Source organism: Dysidea avara, chromosome 11 (assembly GCF_963678975.1).
Source record: "Dysidea avara chromosome 11, odDysAvar1.4, whole genome shotgun sequence".
NCBI lineage: Eukaryota > Metazoa > Porifera > Demospongiae > Dictyoceratida > Dysideidae > Dysidea > Dysidea avara.
In genome coordinates this window covers 19,443,207-19,466,309 of record NC_089282.1, presented here as the reverse complement: position 1 = coordinate 19,466,309, position 23,103 = coordinate 19,443,207, and the positions used below count along the sequence as shown (strand labels likewise).

Sequence of the window (23,103 nt, the reverse complement as noted above, 5' to 3'; positions counted from 1 at the left end):
TTCCACAAAAATACAGTATTCACAAAAAAAAGAATAACGGTGACTGTTGATAGAAGATGGTAAAGGTACAATAGACAGTTCATGGGTTCTGGTGCAGGAAGTATTACAGCGATAGTAATCATAAAAGTTAAGAGATGTTCTGTTGTTGAGGTGTGTTGACAGACAGATAGTTACAACGATCAGTGAGACTAGGCCAGTACACTGAATTAAGACAATCATCAGATGATTTACTCCATTTTCTGGAAATAGGATCCCACTGGCTTCCACATGCCCACCTAGCAGCACAACATTGTACAAACTCTAGGCCAGATATATCATGAGCAGTATGTGGACTCCACACTTGACAAGCGTACTCAAGCAGTGGTCTAACTAAACACTTGTAAGCTACAGATTTTGTAGCTGTGGTAGCTCCCCGTAAACTATGACACAGATGGTTTAGTGATCTCCTGGCCTTAGCAGAAACAACTTTACAGTGATGAGACCAAGATAAGTTATATTGAATGTGAACTCCAAGATATTTAACAATAGAATTCCACGAGACGGTAATGCTGTTGATGTTATACATAAAATTGATTAGTTTCCTCTTGTTTGAAATTAAAAATGCCAAACACTTAGATGCGTCTAGACATAGCTGCCACTTGATTGTCCAAGAATAGATGTTATCAAGATCTTGCTGCAGCAACAAACAGTCAACAGGACTTTTTATTTCTCTATACAATGCAACGTCATCTGCAAATAGTTTTAAAGTGGAGTGGCTTACAACATTCTGCAAATCATCTATGTATAATATGAACAGAAGGGGGCCAAGTACAGAGCCTCGTGGCACTCCTGATGTAACAGGGAGCCAGTTGGAATAGGTGCCATTGATAATCACTCGTTGGTATCAGCAAGTTAGAAAAGATCGAATCCACTGCAATAACTGGCCAGTGACACCTAAACAACGAAGTTTAAGAATATGATGCTCATGAGGTACTGAGTCAAAAGCCTAGTAAGCACCGCTAAAATAATTATTGTCTTAGCAGGTGTTTAAGGCAGTAATAGCTTTGTAACTGCTTTTAAGACTTCACAGCCTTCTGCAATGGCCTAAATGGTAAAATTCAACAGTAACTACTACTGTTTACTGAGAAGTGATTATTGCTGCTATGTGTGTACATCAAATATAACAGATTACATCTAGCTATGTACTAGCTTCTCAGAGTGGCCTCCCTTTTCATAGAATGGATCTGAACTTGTTTGTGTCCCTGCCCTTGCCAGCTCCTGAATCTGCCCCTGGCAGAATAGTACATATTACAATTATATAGACCTGTCAATGGAAATTCTATGTACACTGTATTAGACGTGTTCAGAAAAAGTTTGAACACTACAAAAAATTAATAAATGGTCAAATAAAATAGGTAAAATACAGAAGAGTCACACCATTAATACACTCTAACAGAGCAGTCAGCAATAATGTGATTTGTTGTCATGCCTACTGACTAAACCTCTTATGCAAACTAGTTGAACTTTCTTACACATCAGTAAACTATCACAGTCAACTGTCAAGGTACAAACCTTTCTGGAAATTTATTTACATAACAATGAGAAAACCAACCATACATGCATGTAGCAAGCACATTTTAAGATCCCTTAATAGAGCATATATATACATACATGCTACATTCAACAAGTAATGTGAAGCTACAAAATAATTCACAAAATTGTACAAAATAATGTCAGTTATTTATTTAGTTTTTTCATTTTTCTGCTAAAAGATAGACAAAAGGCGGAATATACATATACAACACGAAATAAATGATATCTCATCCAAGACAGCCAAGCTGTGAAAAGGGGTGCAACCCTCCAAAAGTAAGCTATTAAAAATGTGATATTAAAGGTGGCAGTCGAGAAGTTAATGGCTGTAGTGATACTATACTGTGACTTAATTTGTGACATTACAAATTAATTATCATTGCGGCCATTTCTTGGCTACCACCGTCAATATCACAACTCTTTTATGCTAGCATATTTTTGAAACCTACACCATATGGTTATAGATACAGCATAGTCCAGCAAAGAATCACAAGAGGGTATTTTGAGATATAGGTGTTATATTAATTCCTTCACATATCCATGCTACTCTGTGTGGGTATTATGATCAAATTTTCTATAATGCAAAAAATTATTGATGATTGCTGCGATGCCAGCTGGTGTCCTGAACATTTTTGTTGGTTGTTTGGTGCAAACACATAACCACAGTCATGTTCAGTTGTTTAGTACTACAAAATAAGTAAATCACATCACTCAGGAATTTACCATATCTCCTTGAAAATCCAATTCTCCATATCTCTGGTCTAATAGCACCTATGGTACCAAATCAACATTCACACAGTGAGCCATACAATTACGAACATGCACATATACAATGCATTAAAATGATCAATGTTATGCATACAGAAATGAAAATAACTTTGTTTGCTTGTAATCGAAATCTTTATTGCATGTACATCAGCAAGTTTGTACAACTTTCTGATGAAAAAAAAATCTTAGACTTCATGGTTGCTTAGCTGTGTTCATCATTTTTATGACTCACTCTATAGAGTAGATAACCTGAGTAGAAAATGAATGACCCTCAAAATATAACTGTGGGAAAGTAAGTAGTGATATGTAAGTGGTGTTTATAAAGCTTGACTCATCAACAGTAGGCCATGTTTGGTATTGGCGCAATCACATAATTGTGTTACATGATTAATAAGATGGTGAGAGAGGACATACGTAGTTGTCATATGCATGTGTGCACGCCTGTTCCTTTTCCATGTCAATATTCACAAAATGTCATAAAAGGAGTAATCAACTAGCACAAATTATGTGAAATTTAGCCTTAATGGAAATTTGATTAAACAGTAGGTTTTTGTGGGGAAAGCTTTTATGATTCTTTCAAATTGACAGCTATTCAAAAAAGATCAACTCCGAATATTTGCTCACTGCATTTGTTGTCAAAATGGTGTTGTCTACAGAAGTGCCAAGTTAAGCGTGGCTTGTTAGCTAGAGCAAAACCAATATCTAGAATTCACATTGTTAATAGAGCAGTAAGGCTACAAAACATTCTTCAGCATAAGCCTTAATGTCAGAGGTGGACCAAAAAGTGAGGAGAGCAACTTTGACGGTGAAAATTATACAGTGGAGTTTGAAGTGTATAAGAGACATTGATGCCACTCTGGGGGGCCTGGGGGAATAGTTTTCAGATTTTGGTAACTAAGATATTTAGACTCTTTCTATACTGGTTGATACAGATAAACTACATAAGTACCTACTTGATAAGAAAGAATGTGGACATAAAATTCCCCAAAGCTGGCCTATAGTGGATGTTTCAGAGTACAGCCTGTTCAAATGCAATGTCACACTTGCTTGCAGGAGTAGACTTGGAGAGTCAAGCAGTACTTTGGATCCCTAGTACATTATGCTCACAAGAGTTCTACTCACAAGTCATCTATGAGGCATTAACAGCATCAGCTCACTTTAGTCCACCATTTATAATTGGAGACTGAATAAATAGCAGTAGAGGTTTACTACTAGAGCCTTATCACTACATTTGGATTTCTCGCCAACTCACGTGATCGACATTTTTAAAAGCGTACATGCGATTTTACCCCCTCCCCCTAGCGTATGGTTTGTATGCTCGCGAAAAAGCAGAAAATTGTGGACCACCCCTAACCTATGTATGTCTGCTTATTTTTAACAGCTGGATAGCAAAGTCTCAGCTAGTTAGTACCTAGCTAGAGTTCATTGCAGTGACAAACTCAATGGAAGCAGAACAGACTACTGTATCACCGACCAGTCTACTATGATACTTACTGTATATTGAACATTGTGTATTCTCTATCTAATCTTAATCAGCCAAGCTGTAAAAAAAGAATGTGGCCTCCAGAAAGGCCAAGTGGCACAAAATTCACCTGAATTGTCATTATTAAAATTTTTACTATTAACCTACCATCACAGTCATTTCTTGGCCGCCACCTTGGATTTCACATCTATTTTCATCATAGCCTTTTTGGGGGGCGCACTCTTTTTACAGCTTGGCTGTTTTGGATTAGATATAATTTCTTTTTGTATTTGTATACCCCAAAGCCGGCCTATGGCTGGCTTTGGGGCTTTTTAACCTATCCTTTTTTCTTTACCACAGGAAGAAGAAAAAGATTCAATCATAATCATAATCAAGATTTAAAGCAGATTTTTTAATACTTTAACTATTTTTGATTTTATCAGTAATAATATTATACAAATTACATATATTTATTACATGCCAATCATTTCCTACAGGATGACTTGTTTGCAGCTGATCTCTCTGCTGGGTGACTTGAAATGTAGCTAAACTCTTTTCAGGGTGGTTTCTTTGTAGCTGAACTCTCTACAAGGTAATTTCTTCTGGCTGATCTCCCTACAGGGTAATCTGTTTCTAGCTGATCTCTCTACAGGGTGATCTGTTTGTAGCTGAACTCTGTACAGGGTGATCTGTTTGTAGCTGAACTCTGTACAGGGTGATTTGTTTGCAGCTGAACTCTCTACATGATGGTTTCTTTGTAGCTGAACTCTCTATAAAGGTAACTTCTATTTGATCTCTCTGCAGGGTGACTTGTTTCTAGCTGATCTCTCTACAGGGTAATTTGTTTGTAGCTAAACTCTCCACAGGGTGATTTTGTTTGCAGCTGAACTGTGGTTTCTTTCTAGCCAGGACAGGGCCGGCTCACATTTTAAACTTTGGGTGGGCCAAACTGTTACGACTTGACAGGGTAGAAGTCACTGCACACTGCGCTTGCAAAATGGAAAGCATTTTGCCCTCTACAGGGGTCTGGGGGCATGCCCCCCAGGAAATTTTTTGAAATTTAGATAAGTGCTTGAGAATGAAAATTATGATAATTTTGACAGAAAATTTGTTAAAACTCCTCCAATTTCAGGCTTGCTGTTTAATGTATTGCCAGTATCACCAGTCCAAATGTATCTTATTGTCACCTCCAATTCGATTTGGTCAGTGTAACTATCAGTATGACACCAGAGTGAAAGACTATTTTCTATTTTGCTAACCCTGAGAGATTTCACCATACTTTTGCCAAGAATTTCTTCCATTCTAGAGCTTCTCAATAGTGAAATAATAGCTATACCATCATCTTTCTATTATCTGATCAAAGACCTCCACTATCAGAAGTTTTGTCAGGGATTACCATTTGTATTTACTAAATAATATGTGACCTGTATTGTAAGAATTTGTTTTTGTACTTTTCCATTTTCGTCAGTTCGTTTTCTGGTTTTGTAATTGTGTTGGTCTTTGTATTCCTATGTGTTAATGTCTCGTTTTTGTAGACATTTGTACCATATATATATATATATAACTGTTTGTACCACTCTTGCAAGGAAGAACGGCTTAAGCAGTTTGCATAGAGTTTAAACAATAAATCAAACGTAATCAGTATTCTTATAACTAGCTAGTATCCAGCCTAAAAGTTTTTCCAGTCCATCTTTCCATTGCAGGCAATGTAATGTTGGTAGCTAAATCAAATAAATATTAAACTTACAAAGGCTTGATCAGACCTTGTTGTATATATAAGCTACGTATTTTCTTCTCCCTGTGGCAAGTGTGGTAAAACACTTCTTTATCATCATAATGAAAAAAGTTACACTCAGTAATCATGAATCTTGTCCAGTGCAATGACGACACGTGTTGTCACATATGTTGAGGCCCTAAACGCCTAAATAAATGCCATAAACGCCTGTCCTAAATAAAGGCCAGTGGCACTACTTTACCATGTCCATGGTGTGAGATAACAACCATGAATGGCCTCCTAAAACAACTATGACAAACAATGTCAACAGCAGCTGTAACAAGGAGAAACACGGCTAGCCGCTTCAATGATGATTGGAAACCAGGCGTCAGAATAATTAAACTGGTTTGCTCAGTTAAAATATTTAGGCAGGGATTATTGGGTGGGCACGGCCCACCTGGCCCACCCTGCTGAGCCACCCTTGTTTGTAGCTGAACTCTCTACAAGGTAACTTCTTCTAGCTGATCTCTCTACAGGGTGACTTGTTTCTAGGTGAACTCTCTACAGGGTGACTTGCCTGTAGCTGAATTGTCTATCAGATTAACTGTGTTTGTAGCTGAACTCCCTACAGAATAACTTGCAATGTAATGGAATTCTATGTTATAAATGTAGCTGAATGCTCTATTAGGGTGACTGTTCTATTAGAGTATCTCGATCTCGTATTTACTACATGTAGTTGCCTTTCGAATCATAACTCAGTGGTTTGTAATCCGATTCTTCTGTACTACTGCAAGGACTTTATATGATGATTATTCCAGCTACATACCGATTTTCAGCTCATTGCTCTGGGCGGTTTGCCTGGTAGGCGTAAAAACTAATAGTTTTTTATTCATAAAAATTAATCGCATAATTTTTGACACAGGTTGGGTTTTGTGTCATATCCCCATGGCCTTTACTCGATTCCTTTCAAACCACCAAAAGGCACTCCTACGATGGTTACTCCATCTACATAGCAATTTTCAACTCATTCCTCCAAGAGGTTTACCCTGTGGGCGTGACAGAAGTTTGACCTTATTTTATGCAAATAATCGGTCATAACTCTGTGAATGTTCATCGGATTTCTACCAAAGTTGGTACTGCAATCTGTCTTATGAGCCCTTTAAGTGTGCCAAATTTCAGCCCAATTGGAGCATGCATTCGTGTTTTATGGTGGATTTTGCAAAGTGTGCAAAATGAAGAAGAATAAGAAAACCAAGAAATTAAAACAAAATATCGCTCGTATCTTGGAAATGGCTGGAGTGATTTTCTTCAAATTTGGTATGTAGACTCCCCTACATAGGTGTTCCTGTTAATATACTCATGGTGTAACACGCTGGCTTCTTGGGCTGCACGACACACTACGTGTGTCTTGATATTATGAATACTGGTGTTCACTGAAACTGAATGATTCATCACAACATGAGGGTAACTCAACAGTTATATACATCACTCTCATGGCTAGTTATTCCATTGTTCATGTGGCTTGAAAGTCCTAGCTGCACTCAAACACTTCTCTTCCATCAATACCAGATTGTAGGTTCAACTATCCTAATAAATACTTTAGAAGAAAGTCCATCCCTTCTGGTGGAAGACTGAGTGTGGCCCCGACTAGACATTGGGTGACCTGCAGTTCAAATCCTGGGGTTGGAGGGATTTTTTTCCCCTTACTTTGGCCCCTTTTCTGTTACACCTTATCAGTCACTAGGTCAAGTCATTAGGTCTAAGTCCTTGAACTTAGGTTAGGTAATCCTAAGGCTGCAGCACATGTTGCTGTCAGACCTTCAGTGCTGGTCACTGTAAAGTGCTAATAATAATAATAAAAAATCCTATTGTACTAATCTGCCCAATTCTTAGACTTTTCCCACTTAGTACCTGCTTGACTATTTACATATGTGAATAGGCAAGTGTGGCATGAGTGCAAGACAAGCATAAATTGTTCACAAACTTTCACTACAACAGCATAAATCACTCAACACTCACAATTATTTATTGACTGTCAAATGTGAGCATTCAAGATGCAAGTAACAAGTGGTTGAGTGGTACTGTACTTTATTGGTACTGTATATAAAATTTAATCAAAAACAGCCAAGCTGTAAAAAAAGGTGCGGCCCCCAAAAAAGGCCATGGTGAAAAAAGATGTGAAATCCAAGGTGGTGGCCAACAAATGGCTGTGAGGGTAGGTTAATGGTTACATTTTAATAATGACAATTCAGGTGAATTTTATGCCACTTGGTCTTGGCACCAAATTCACCTGAATTGTCGTTATTAAAATTTAACCATTAACCTACCATCACAGCCATTTCTTGGCCGCCACCTTGGATTTCACATCTTTTTTCACCATGGCCTTTTTGGGGGCCGCACCTTTTTTTACAGCTTGGCTGTTTTTGATTAGATATCACTTCTTTTTGTATTTGTATACTGCAAAGCCAGCCTATGGCTGGCTTTGGGACTTTTTTATCATCCCATGTGTTTTTTTTCTTTACCACAGGAAGAAGAAAAGAACTTAAAGAAGATTTGTAACACTTCAATTATTTTTGATTTTATTAGTAATTATACAAATTATATACATATATTTATTACATGACCATTATTCCCCACAGAATATTTTTTTGCAGCTGATCTCTCTACTGGGTGACTTGAAATGTAGCTGAACTATATACAGGATGGTTTCTTTGTAGCTGAACTCTCTACATGGTGACCTCTTCTAGCTGGTCTCTCTACAGGGTGATTTGTTTGCAGCTAAACTCTCTACATGGTGGTTTCTTTGTAGCTGAACTCTCTACATGATGGTTTCTTTGTAGCTGAACTCTCTATAAGGTGACTTCGTCTAGCTGAACTCTCTACAAGGTGATTGTTTTGTAGCTGAACTCTCTACAGGGTGATTTGTTTGCAGCTGAACTCTCTACATGATGGTTTCTTTGTAGCTGAACTCTCTACAAGGTGACTTCGTCCAGCTGATCTCTCTACGGGGTGATTTGTTTCTAGCTGAACTCTCTACAGGTGATTTGTTTGCAGCTAAACTCTCTACATGGTGGTTTCTTTGTAGCTGAACTCCCTACATGATGGTTTCTTTGTAGCTGAACTCTTTTACAAGGTAACTTCTTCTCTACAGGGTGATTTGTTGTAGTTGAATTCTCTACAAGGTGGTTTGTTTGAGGCTGAACTCTCTACATGGCGGTTTCTTTGTAGCTGAACACTCTACAGAGTGATTTGTTGGCAGCTGAACTCTCTACATGATGGTTTCTTTGTGACTGAACACTCTACAAGGTGACTTCTTCTAGCTGATCTTTCTACAGGGTGAATTGTTTGTAGCTGAACTATCTACAAGGTAACTTCTTCTAGCTGATCTCTCTACAGGGTGATTTGTTTGTAGCTGAACTCTCTACATGATGGTTTCTTTGTAGCTGAACTCTCTACAAGGTGACTTCTTCTAGCTGATCCCTCTACAGGGGGGATTTATTTGTAGCTGAACTCTCTACAAGTGATTTATTTGCAGCTGAACTCTTTATGTGGTGGTTTCTTTGTAGCTGAACTCTCTACAAGGTGACCTCTTCTAGCTGATCTTTCTACCGGGTGATTTGTTTGCAGCTGAACTCTCTACATGGTGGTTTCTTTGTTGCTGAACTCTCTACAAGGTGAATTCTTTTACCTGATCTCTCTACAGGGTAATTTGTTTGTAACTGAACTCTGTACAAGGTGCGTTTTTGTGGGTGATCTCACTGCAGGTTGATTTGTTTGTAGCTGAACTCACTAAAGGGTGATTTGCTTGTAGCTGAACTCCTTGCATTGTGTCTAATTTCTAGCTGATCTCTCTACAGGGTGATTTGTTTGTAGCTGATCTCTCTACAAGTTGATTTGTGTGTAGCTGATCTGTCTGCAGGTTGATTAATTTGTAGCCGATCTCTCTACAGTGTAATTTGTTTGTAGCTGAACTGTCTATAAGGTGATTTGTTTGTAGCTGATCTCTTTGCAGGTTGATTTGTTTTAGCTGAACTCTCTACAGGATGATGTACTTGTAGCTGAACTCATTACATTGTGTCTAGTTTCTAGCTGATCTCTCTACCGGGTGATTTGTTTGTAGCTGATCTCTCTACAAGTTGATTTGTGTGTAGCTGATCTTTCTACAGGTTGATTTGTTTGTAGCCCATCTCTCTACAGGGTAATTTGTTTGTTGCTGAACTCTGTACTAGGTGCTTTTTTGTAGGTGATCTCACTGGAGGTTGATTTGTTTGTAGCTGAACTCACTAAAGGGTGATTTGCTTGTAGCTGAACTGCTTACATTGTGTCTAGTTTCTAGCTGATCTCTCTACAGGGTGATTTGTTTGTAGCTAATCTCTCTACAAGTTGATTTGAGTGTAGCTGATCTCTCTGCAGGTTGATTAATTTGTAGCCGATCTCTCTACAGGGTAATTTGTTTGTAGCTGAACTTTCTATAAGGTGATTTGTTTGTAGCTGATCTCTCTGCAGGTTGATTTGTTTTAGCTGAACTCTCTACAGGCTGATTTACTTGTAGCTGAACTCCTAACATTGTGTCTAGTTTCTAGCTGATCTCTCTACAGGTTGATTTGTTTGTAGCTGATTTCTCTACAAGTTGATTTGTGTGTAGCTGATCTCTCTGCAGGTTGATTAATTTGCAGCCGATCTCTCTACAAGGTAATTTATTTGTAGCTGATCTCTCTGCAGGTTGATTTGTTTTAGCTGATCTCTCTACATGGTAATTTGTTTGTAGCTGAACTCTCTATAAGGTGATTTGTTTGCAGCTGAACTCTCTACATGGTGGTTTCTTTGTTGCTGAACTCTCTACAGGGTGTTTTGCTTGTAATTGAACTCTCTGCAGGGTGATTTGTTTCTAGCTTATCTCTCTACAGGTTGATTTGTGTGTAACTGGTCTCTCTACAAGCTGATTTGTTTGTAGCTGATCTTTCTGCAGGTTGATTTGTTTGTAGCTGATCTCTCTACAAGTTGATTTGTTTGTTGCTGATCACTCTAAAATTTGATTTGTTTGTAGCTGAATTCTCTGCAAAGTGTTTTGTTTGTAGCTGACCTCTCTTGAGGGTGATTTGTTTCTCTCTACAGGGTGATTTTTTGTAGCTGACCTCTCTTCAGGGTGATTTGTTTCTAGCTGATCTCTCTACAGGTTGATTTGTTTGTAGCTGATCTCTATACAAGTTGATTGTGTAGCTGATCTCTCTGCAGGGTGATTTGTTTGTAGCCGATCTCTCTACAAGGTAATTTGTTTGTAGCTGAACTATCTATAAAGTGATTTGTTTGTAGCTGATCTCTCTGCAGATTGATTTGTTTTAGCTGAACTCTCTACAGGGTGATTTGTTTCTAGCTTATCTCTCTACAGGTTGATTTGTGTGTAACTGATCTCTCTACAAGCTGATTTGTTTGTAGCTGATCTTTCTGCAGGTTGATTTGTTTCTAGATGATCTCTCTACAGGTTGATTTGTTTGTTGCTGATCGCTCTAAAGGTTGATTTGTTTGTAGCTGAACTCTCTGCAAAGTGTTTTGTTTGTAGTTGATCTCTCTACAAGATGATTTTTTGTAGCTGACCTCTCTTCAGGGTGATTTGTTTCTAGCTGATATCTCTACAGGGTGATTTTTTGTAGCTGACCTCTCTTCAGGGTGATTTGTTTCTATAGCTGATCGCCCTACAGGTTGGTTTGTTTGTAGCTGGGCTCTCTACAGGGTGATTTGCTTGTAGCTGAACTCCTTACATTGTGTCTAGTTTCTAGTTGATCTCTCTACAGGGTGATTTGTTTGTAGCTGATCTCTCTACAAGTTGATTTGTGTGTAGCTGATCTCTCTGCAGGTTGATTTGTTTTAGCTGAACTCTCTACAGGGTGATTTGCTTGTAGCTGAACTCCTTACATTGTGTCTAGTTTCTAGCTGATCTCTCTACAAGGTAATTTGTTTGTAGCTGAACTCTCTATAAGGTGATTTGTTTGTAGCTGATCTCTCTGCAGGTTGATTTGTTTTAGCTGAACTCTCTACAGGGTGATTGCTTGTAGCTGAACTCCTTACATTGTGTCTAGTTTCTAGCTGATGTCTCTACAGGGTGATTTTTTTTATAGCTGATCTCTCTACAAGTTGATTTATGTGTAGCTGATCTCTCTGCAGGTTGATTTGTTTGTAGCCGATCTCTCTACAAGGTAATTTGTTTGTAGCTGAACTCTCTATAAGGTGATTTGTTCGTAGCTGATCTCTCTGCAGGTTGATTTGTTTTAGCTGAACTCTCTACAGGGTGATTTGCTTGTAGCTGAACTCCTTACATTGTGTCTAGTTTCTAGCTGATCTCTCTACAGGGTAATTTGTTTGTAGCTGAACTCTCTATAAGGTGATTTGTTGTAGCTGATCTCTCTGCAGGTTGATTTGTTTTAGCTGAACTCTCTACAGGGTGATTTGCTTGTAGCTGAACTCCTTACATTGTGTCTAGTTTCTAGCTGATGTCTCTACAGGGTGATTTTTTTATAGCTGATCTCTCTACAAGTTGATTTGTGTGTAACTGATCTCTCTGCAGGTTGATTTGTTTGTAGCCGATCTCTCTACAAGGTAATTTGTTTGTAGCTGATCTCTCTGCAGGTTGATTTGTTTTAGCTGGACTCTCTACAGGGTGATTGCTTGTAGCTGAACTTCTTACATTGTGTCTAGTTTCTAGTTGATGTCTCTACAGGGTGATTTTTTGTAGCTGAACTCTCTACAGGGTGATTTGTTTCTAGCTTATCTCTATACAGGTAGATTTGTGTTGATTTGTTCATTGCTGATCGCTCTAAAGATTGATTTGTTGTAGCTGAACACTCTGCAAAGTGTTTTATTTGTAGCTGATCTCTCTACAGGATAATTTGTTTGTAGCTGAACTCTCTCCACGGTGACGTGTGTGTAGCTGAATTCTGTGTAGCTGAATTCTCTAGAGAGTGACTTAATTGTAGCTGAATTCTCTACAGGGTGCATGACTTGTTTATAGCTGAACTTTCTTCAGTGTGACTTGTAATGTTCTGAATCTCTATAGTGATATATTTGCTTAAACTCTCCACATGGTGACTTGCTTCTTGCTAAACTGTCTATAAGATTAACTGTTTGCATCTGAACTCCCTACAGAATAACTTGTGATGTAATAAAATTCTATAATGGAATAAATAAATTAGCCGAATGCTCTATTAGGGTGACTGTTCTATTAGAGTATCTCGATCTCGCATTTGCTACACGGAGTTGGCTTTAGAATCATAACTCAGTGGTTTGTAATCCGATTCTTCTGTACTACTGCAAGTACTTTCTATGAAGATTGTTCCAGCTATACACCGACTTTCAGCTCATTGCTCTAAGCGGTTTGCCTAGTAGGCGTGAAAACTAATACTTTTTTATTCGTAAAAATCGATAGCGTAATTGTGACACAGGTTGGATTTTGTGTCATATCTCCATGGTCTTTATCTCGATTCCTTTCAAACCACCAAAAGGCACTCCTACGATGGTTACTCCATCTACATAGCAATTTTCAACTCATTTCATGAAGCGGTTTACCCTGTAGGCGTGACAACAAATCGATCTTGTTTTACACGAATAATCGGTCACAACTCCTGAACCATTCATCGGATTTGTACCAAATTTGATGCTAGGATTCGCCATTGGACTCCCTTTCTGTGTGCCAAATTTCATGGCGATCGGAGTACGCGTTTGCTTGTTATAGCAATTTTTGCAAGTGTGCGAAAAGACGAAAAAGAAAAAAAAAGAAACTTTGGCAGCTCGTATCTCGGAAATGGCTGGAGCGATTTCCTTCAAATTAGGAATGTAGACTCCCCTGGCTGGCGGACAACTGTATAGCAAATTTGGTTCCAATCGGATAAGTGATCACTGAGATACAAAGGTGTGAAACTGACGTTTTCGTTTTTCCTGTCAATATACTCAACGTGTGGCGCGCCGGCTTCTTGGGCCGCACGACACACTATCGTGTGTCTTGATACACCAGGCCACAATAGCCAAACTGTAAAAAAGTGCTGCTTTTAAAAAAAAGTTGTGATATTAAAGGTGGCAGCCAAGAATTTCAATAATTAGATAATAAAAATGATAAGCATTAACATTACATTACTGCACCCTTTGATTTCACAATTAACATTTGAAGGACCCAGTGGAAAAAAGGGACATGTGCCATTTTTAAACTTTTGAGAAAAACAGGTTCAAAGTTTGCACTTTATTTTTTTGCTATTTTCGTATTTTATCTATTAATTTCCTTACTGTATTTGTACCTCATGGAGTTTATACATAAATAATATGTAAAATTACTTGTACTGTTCATTTTAACACCACACATGTTTATAGATTAATCATCCACTTCAGAGTCTGTAACGTCACTATCTCCAGAATCCAAGTCCATATAAAACTGCCTATGTTCAGCAGGTAGGAACGGGATCATTTGCTTCAAATCTTCAACTTCTTTTTCTTTTGATTTGATGGCCAGTGGGATACTTTAAAGGTAAGTTGGCATCATATGATGGCTGTAGCTTCTTCCTTCCCTTCAGTAAGTTCAGTTTGCTCCATTGTTCAGTTGCAGAGTATGAATATCTGAGCCATACTTCATTTGGATGGAGTTGAACTTTCCCTGAAGTGTTCATGGTTTGACTAAAATTCATCCATGTTGCCTTACTAATGAGCACTGGATGTTTGTCGGTTTCTTTTTTCCTCTGTGTATGTTGTTTCACTATGCCAGTGAAATCTTTAAAAAGTGACAAATCCATAGTAAACACGTCAAATGACTTTTTAGGACAAGACTCTTCAACAATTTTCTTCCAGCCTTCAGGAACATACACTGTAACACTACCTTTTCTTTTTTCAATATGGGAAAAATCTCGATCATTTGGCAAGTAGGTATGACCACGCACTAAGTATTTGTGGTCTATTTGCTTGAAACGTTTTTCTACTTGAAGGTTCCAAAAACAAATCATCTGAAAATTTTTGTTTTGACCAAAACAACCATCTGAGTAACAAGTGAGCTGTTGTATGTTAGTTGGTAATGTATCAATGTATGTTTGAAGACAAGAGCAAATTTCATCTGCTCCTCTACTTGCAACAGTTTCATCCCACATATACATGCCTGCAGAATGAAATGTAGCATTATGTATCCCAAACTTGTACACCCACAGTTGCCTTGAATAAAACATGGTACTATGTGTCAAGGTTGGAACCGGTAAGTTCTGCATGAGGTCGAATGTTATTAACTGATGATTTGTTGCATGCTTTGTAGCATCTGCATCCTTCTTAAGAAAACTATAGCCTTGACTTGTTTTCTCTTGCTGCTCCACAAGCTCTTTCTGATGCTCATCTCGCTGTTCATCTGATGCATTCTGAATTGCTATATTTAACAGATCACACTTTTCACAAGTATCACTGCGTGGATAGCTAAAGCTTAGGTCAAACTCTTCATTAAATATTTTTCTGTACAACCACTCTTTAACCTGTGGTTTAGCCACAGTTTCAGATACTTGTGGCTCATACTTTTGTAAATACAAACCATACATTCTAGAAATACTGAGATTCTCACTTAAGTACTTCCTTTTTCTGTTATCTTTTTTGGGAATAATGGCTTTTTCTATGAGGAAACGATTTTATGTGCTCTCTGATCTTTTCTTTTGCCTCCTCTGGTATTCTTTTAGGGCGATTATGATGTCTTCCCCACTCATCACCAGATAAAATAACTCCACTGAGAATTTTCGTTGCTATTATTTCAACTCGCTGCTTCCCAACTGCATGTAGATCACAAAAGGTCTTTTTACATACCTCTACATGTTTCCCATTGTTCAAACGAACGTTGTAAACAAAGCTGTGCCTCTTGAAAGGCTTTTGTGTTCGACATCTTCGAATCTCTTTTTTCTCAATCAATCCATAAAGGTACTTGTTTTGCTCATCATGGCTTTCCAAAGCATAAAAACTCTCAAATATTCGTTTCCTGTCAGTTTCGGTTACTTTTCGTCGACAATTGAATACACAATAGTATGTAATGGGCCGAATCTTCTTTGGCATTTTGGCTTCGCCTTTGTAAGTAATATATGCTTCACCTCTGTCTTTTCCTAACTTCCTTTTCTTCTTTTTCCAATTCTGTTCCATCCTTAACCGCTTCCTGCCATGGCGAGATTCGCTAACTCCAGGCGTACTTAAACACGAGTCGTCCATTTTAGCTCACGTGACTTTTAATTATTTCATTATGTAACCTTTTTATAAAGCTACGTTACACTGCGCAGCAGCTGAGTTGAGTTCTGAAACTTCATACATTCATTCTACTTTCATAACACTTTCTTTTTGACTAATAAACTAAAAATGTACAAAAATGGCACATGTCCTCTTTTTCCACTGCACCCTTCATTTTAAACTTGGTTTTTAAGGCTGTTACCTCTTTCTACAGCTTAACTCTTCTTGGCTTTGATGTCATTTTACATACATTGTGGAATACAAATGATTATTATTCTAAACAACCTGAGGCCTTGTACACTTACAAGCAGGGGTGGATTTAGAGGTAGGGCAGTGCCCCCTTCCACCCCCTTCAGAAATTTTTCATAGTGTTGCCATTGAACATAGCTAAGCATCTTAGCAGTTTATGACCGAGCTACACAATGGGCACAAGTGTTCTGCCTGATATAAACGCATTGGGCCTGAGGGCCGTTAAGCCTGAAGGTGAGTGCATTTATACAGGCAGAGCACGAGTGCACGTTGTATAACTGTTATGTACCACTCACCTAATAGGTGGGGAGAGTCTCACAAGACAGCTGCACCTCTTATAAAGGCCAGGTTTCTAACATCGATTGTGGTGACAGAGCCGAACGCTATGGTGACGTTTTCTCTACAGTATCTCAGCCACCAGAGATATTGAAAGCTAGTACGCTATTGGATACCATTAGCACTAACCTGCATTCGCTGGTTGACTCTCATCATGTAGTGCTCAGCATACGTGATTACTGAATTGTCTGTGATTCTTTTCAGTGAAAAAAAGCAGCTAATAGACAGTTTGAATGAACATAACCTAACTACTAAACAATACTAGTCTAATTCTTACTATCCACACTGGCTAAACTTGAATCTGGTGACGTGACAACAACTGGTTGCCACAATCAAACGTTATAGTGAGTATTATTTAGAATATAATAGTTTTACTGAGTCATTTTCAAAGTGAACTATAGTTTAATCTGGCCTCAGATGGCACCAGACTTGCAAGGTGTATAAGTACATTATATATGTAGACTAGAGTTGTGGCCACCACGTTGGCTTTATCGATCGCCATTAGTTGCTTGGTAAACATTATACGTATTGGTGATGTTATGGCCCACAATCGACTTTTATATGTCAGGCTATAGAAGAATTCAAGTGAGCTGTGAGGTGCCATAGTGGTCTCGGCTGCCAGCACTTGTGCAATGCTGCACAAAACCACAGCCAGTGAAATATCTGTATATTGCACTCTATAATGAACTCATTGCGGTCTGCACAACTGCAACCAGTGCATTATAAGGTATGTACCATGAAACCACCTAACTTCAAAGCCAAATTCCAGGGTACATATCTTATAAAGCCTGGCTGGCCATGGTACATTTAAGTTAAACCATGGCTGGCTATGGTACATTTAAAATAAACCATGGCTGGCCATGATATATTTAAATGTACTATGGCCTTGATATATCTGATGAGGTAACGTTGCTTGTTTTTATAAGAATCCTGGCAGTATTCGATTGTGGGAATTTATTATTACTCACGTGATGAAAACCATGAACCTGATTTTGCATTCTACAGCACTCATACGAAGGCGATTCAACACCCTTACCACCCTATGAGTTGACAAACGGAAGTTTAAGGTAAGAACTAGTGTCATGGTTAATTTACAATCGCGTGTCCGCGTGTTTGATTACGTACCACGCCCACTTTTCGTATATCACGAGGTAACCACTCTACAGTAAAGCTTACCCCTCTGGATGTTTAGAAAACATTGTAAACAGTGGTTAAACGATGTAGCAACTTTGAAACACTTGTTAAATCGCAAAATTGAGTGTTTCCGTGATATTCATAGGATTTTCCCGTTTATGTTAACAAACGTAACTGCAACGTTACTTGCTGCTGACCCATAATCGAATTTTACAAGACTCTCTATATAATAAATCCAGCGGGTTGCCTCTTTTTGGCTTGGGTGATTAGTCGCCCACCACAATAGGCTATTAGCCTACATGGTACATATCAGTTGTATCACGTGCCCTCGTGATTTGCCTGATATGTACACCCAGTACATATCAGGCAAATCACTTGGGTACATGATACAACTATTACATAATGCACTCACTGCAGTCTGCAACAGTGCCATATACAAATTATGGCAGTGGCGGTGCCTTTGAACTGCCCACCCAGAGTGGTACATAATATAATACATCTGTCTCTAACAAATTATTACCTATTTAAGAGTGCTCTGTACAGTTCCACGTATGGCTTCCCATAATTTGGTTTTCTGCTATGACTTACGAACGGATTAAACCATTTTGCAATAAGCTATCACTACTGCACAGTTTAGTCCAAACCCCATGTCTTAATTCACTGTAAAAGGCGAGTTATAATTACTCACTTCAAACTAGAACTACTGTACCGTACGGAGGGAAACTTTGGAGGGGAAAAAATTTGGCGAGCCAAGCAAAATATCACTGTTGGCGAAATAAAATTTGGCAAATTATTAGCAAAGCGCACACCCTATTTAATTAATTAGGTTACTAATTGCTGTGTCTGAAGTGAGAACTGAGAGTGCCACGCCTCTTCGGCATCTGGAGTCAGCTATTAACTAACAGTAGATCTACACCCTCTGGAATAGTGCTACTTGTTACGCCTGTTTTGAGGTGAGGTTTGAGGATACGTGTACAGTAGCTAGTTGAGTATAGCTAGCTACCTATGAGGTCACATATACGTATAGTTGAGGTAAGCCTTGCTCTAGCATGATGCCTGACCCAGTATCCCTTGGTCGAGTAGTGAATTAATTAATCCGAGGCTTGATTTGCTATTTTCTCCACCAACGAAAATATTTGGATGGGGAAAATTTGGCGAATTCATGGTCATTCGCCAAATTTTAACGGCGCCAAAGTTTCCCTCCATACTGTAGTCCCACAGTTTGCGCCCTAGAGACTTGATTCTTCAAAAATACATTATTGAAAACTGTACAAACAAACATGCGTTTCTATTTTTGTTTTCTGGTTTCTCAGTTATCAGACACTCTTCTTCCGCTTTTGTGCTGGAACTAATCAGCCTTCTTTACCTCCACACCATTCCTTGCCAGAAGGAGCTATCAAAAAACGACAAACGCTTTTTTAATGCATAAATACCATGGTTGCCCATCTGAAATTTTCGTACCTATCGGGTATAAAATGACGAACTAGTTCTAATTTTAGTATCAAGGTGTAGAAACTGAAGTGCCCGCAGCTGTTCTATGGCCACAGTTATTATTTCTTTTTTGCGTAACCAGAAGATAATCGGTCTATTACGGATCGCTATATTCACATTAGACCACGATGAAGAAGATACAACACTTACTTCGCTTCCTTCATGTATATCGCTCTTCTTTCTTCGTTTGTGGCAGGTTATTTCATCATAAAAGACATTTTCTCATTGGGCGCGCCACACGTTAAACAAGCCACAGACTAATTAGATAATTACTGGTGACCATGGGAATCTATTAGTAAACCCCAGCTGTGCTAACCTCAGAAGCCATAAGCGGAACAGTACAGAGCACTCTTAAGCATAGCACAAGAGCATCTTCTACATTAGTTTTAAAGATCGAGATACTCTAATACAACAGTCATATACTCTAATAAAACAGTCAAGAGTATAAAACACTGTTTATCAGTTTAAAAAAATACTTAAAATATCTGTTCTAAATTGAGTTACTGATTCTATCCACATCTTAGTTAATGTCACTAAAAATTCTCTGGAGATGAAAAATCATGTACCTGCACACCACATGTATGCCAACAATATCTATGTTAAACATTTTGTAATGCTTGCGTTTTAGTATAAGCCTACAGACATTATGCTAATTGTTTTGTAGCTCAGTACATATTCAATAAAACTTTTCAACTTAATTTCAACCAAAATTGCCACCAAAATTATTCTAAAAAGGTCAATTTTCAAAATTTACTACAGAGATACAGTACCGCCAGGAAGCACAAGTGCTCAAATCCAGGCCACGACTCGACACAACGCATGACTGGAATACATCAAGTGCGAAAGCACATGGTTACCGGAGCAGCCACCCAAGGGAGCTCGCCTATTGTGGCTACAGGTGCTGAGTTAGTTAGCACACACATGCCAAAGAAATCACAGGTCAAAATTTGCTTACTTGAGTGTCAACTGCTCACGAGTGTAACATTACCTCTGGGCGGTACTGTATACTTATAGACCTTATACTACCAGTACAGTAGCATTTATGCTTCTAGCATTGAATTACGCTTGAGTCTCCAAAATTTGCTTATCATGCTTATCGGTATTTCCCCAATTTTCTCCCTATTACAATTGTTTTTGTGCTTTTCAGTGATGCATCATGCTTTTATTTTGTGAAGTTTTCTTTGTGCAGAGAAATTCTTCATCAGATAAAATGTGAATGGAGAAGTGTCACTTCAACTGTTAGCTTGAAAAGTGGATGTGCTCCAGAGTTAGTAGACATATTAGAGCAGGGGGGTGGGGAGTCTGTGGGCATATCTGTAGTTCCTCAGAAGCTATAGGCATTATATCATACAGTACGATAGTACTGTATATTAGGGACATCAAAGGTGTGGGGGTGATCCGTGATATAATATAACCCAAAAACCTGCCACGATTTTTCCTCACAATGACATGACAGTATTGGTTGGGTAAAACCAAGCCCAAAAGTGTCTTCAGATCGACCCGAAACATTTGCATCAAGTTGCTACAGACTTTAGAAAAAAAATTAATCAACAGAATTTTCTACTGCCTGCCTGCCTGCCTGACGCCTTCAGTCAAGCGTAGCGGAAAAGTGGCTACAGCTACAGCCCTAATTTTTCACAGAAACGTTTCTAGTTTAAGAAAAAACCTTTGGTATATTGATAAGCATACAATGCTTGCGCTATTGTCTTACCTTTTATCCTTCTTTACCATGGCCATCAGTCAAGGTTCTACCGCTAAGTGTTAATAGACTACAGTACAGCTTCCCGTACCAGTGTATATTGCATTAAACTATTCGAATATGTGTGGTCACCAGTTGCACCAAAAACACACGCGTACGCGACTCGCTGTTGATATCGATCAGAGAGAGCAACTCACGGCGAACTATATAGCAATGTGTAAGTCAATAAATATAGTTTATTTAGTAACAATGTTAAACCGAGTCGGGTCATCCAGATCCTGCTTTACAGATTATCCGGGTCTGACCTCACGTGCTAAATTAAATGTGGAGGTGTTACTACACATCATAGTGTAGCTCTGCTTCTTTCGTGAGCCACGCCCACTTACGTAAATTACAGTCTGTAGACATATGGTATTCATCAGCGTGTAGGTATGCACGAATCCATGCCCACTTACGTAAATTACTGTGTGTAGACATATGGTAGCCACACCCATTCATCAGTCCGTAGGTATGCACGAATCCATGTCCATTATTGTCTGCAGGCTTATGTAGAGCCACGCCCACTGATCAGTTGTTATTGTATGAGTCATAATCTAGTATAATAGTGCTGTGAGTAACTCAGCAGATAATCAGTGGTCATGAGCTTGCAAAAAAACCTCACAAACAAGTATAAGAAAAAAATTCAGAATTTTAAATTAGATTAGGGACAGTATATAATGCTGCAATAAAAAGTACTGAAACAAGCTGGATCGGAGTAGTACGTAATGTCCAAATACTGTAAAACAATAAGAAGTGAATATCCCTACTGTGCATTGAGTGTAGCACAGTAGGGATATTCACTTCTTATTGTTTTACAGTATTTGGACATTACGTACTACTTCGATCCAGCTTGTTTCAGTACTTTTTATTGCAGCATTATACACTGTCCCTAATCTAATTTAAAATTCCAATTGTTTTTCTTATACTTGTCATAAATAATGATTATGAATGGTTTCTGAATAATTCTGATTGATCTTATGAGTTGCAGCAATTGGTATTCTAAGGACAGCAACTGCTGAGTATAATATGTAACTTGCATTTGCAGCACCATGCCAAGAACATACATCATCCTGGAAATAAACACACTCATTCTCTCTGTCACATGAGATGACTTTTCTATTAGAGTGTTTGACTATTCTATTAGAGAATCTCGATCTTTTTGAACTAATATTTCCTGATTTAATATTAACCTCAGTCTCACTGCAGATCTGCAGACTTAACTATTTTCAATGCCCAGACATTCACTTGCTATCTGACTTACCACTAAATTTATCATCAGAAATTCCATCATAGATATTGTCTTTCAATAATCATAATCATCATAATCACATTTTATTCAACAATCAGAATGTGTGATACACCAAATTAAAGTTCAACAACTGGTTTGCCATGCCTTGGTACTAGTTGGCATGTGCCTACATGTGTCCCATAAAACTCAAACCCATAATAAAAAAATTATTTTGTCAACTGTAAACTTGTAGCAAGACTATTAGTGTAGTGCATTCTATTTGTTGTTAGGAATCATTTCACCATCCAAAACAGGTTAGTTCTTGACTTTGTGGCTGTTATAGCAGATATTGTGGTCGTAATTTATCCCATTATGCTGCAATTATGCTCCATTATGCCAGTATTATGCTTTTATGCCCTAGTATGCCTAAAATTATGCTGGAATAATGAACGCAAGCCTAATTTAATTATCACAAAATTACTTATAGTCAAATTGTCAACAAATTCAATCCCAGAAAGTTGATTTTGATTTCCAAAATTTCTATGGGAAGTAGTGATGCACCAATTTTGCCAGCAAAATTTTTGGAAATAAACGTTGGTAAAAGCAAAGAACAAAATGCTGGAAAAATAGGTGGAAAATTGGAAAAAATGGGCACCAAGGAATGGCAACTTAGCACATTTTGTATGAAAAAGATTGAGATACTCTAATAGAACAGTCACACATAGTATTAGGACAACACATGCTCATAGGAAATGGTGACTAAAGATCGAGATACTCTAATAAAGCAGTCACTATGTATGAAATATTCTAATAGAGCAGTCACATATGCTTGTAAGCTTGAGATACTGCAATTAATTTTTACTGAAGCTCAGCAAAATAGAAAAATTTCAAGCAAACTATTGAGCAAAATAGGTAAGAAATAAAAGAATTGCTGAAAAGAAAAATAGGTGGAAAAAAAGTAAATTGGGCTCATCCCTAATGGGAAGCATATATTATAACCTAGATGATAACTAATGTTGTTTCATAGTCTAGCTCAGTATATAGTTACTATTAGCATTCATACTTATAGTGCTGAACCCAGCAAATTTCAGTCAAAATTGCCACCAAATTCAATCTCAGAATGTTAATTAAAAAAAAAATTACTTGAGCAGCCTAGATTTTAATATATTACGCTATACTAGGTTCTGTTTTTTAGT

The 23,103-nt window shown here is 38.1% G+C and overlaps 1 protein-coding gene across 1 annotated transcript in view; it reads right to left on the bottom strand.

Moving 5' to 3' along the window:
- Positions 1–23,103, bottom strand: part of LOC136237945 (uncharacterized) — a 168,816-nt gene that overhangs the window by 74,507 nt on the left and 71,206 nt on the right. Inside the window, exon 10 of the mRNA XM_066028232.1 lies at positions 2,293–2,340. Coding sequence (XP_065884304.1) covers positions 2,293–2,340 — 48 coding nt within the window. The remainder of the gene's footprint in view (positions 1–2,292; positions 2,341–23,103) is intronic.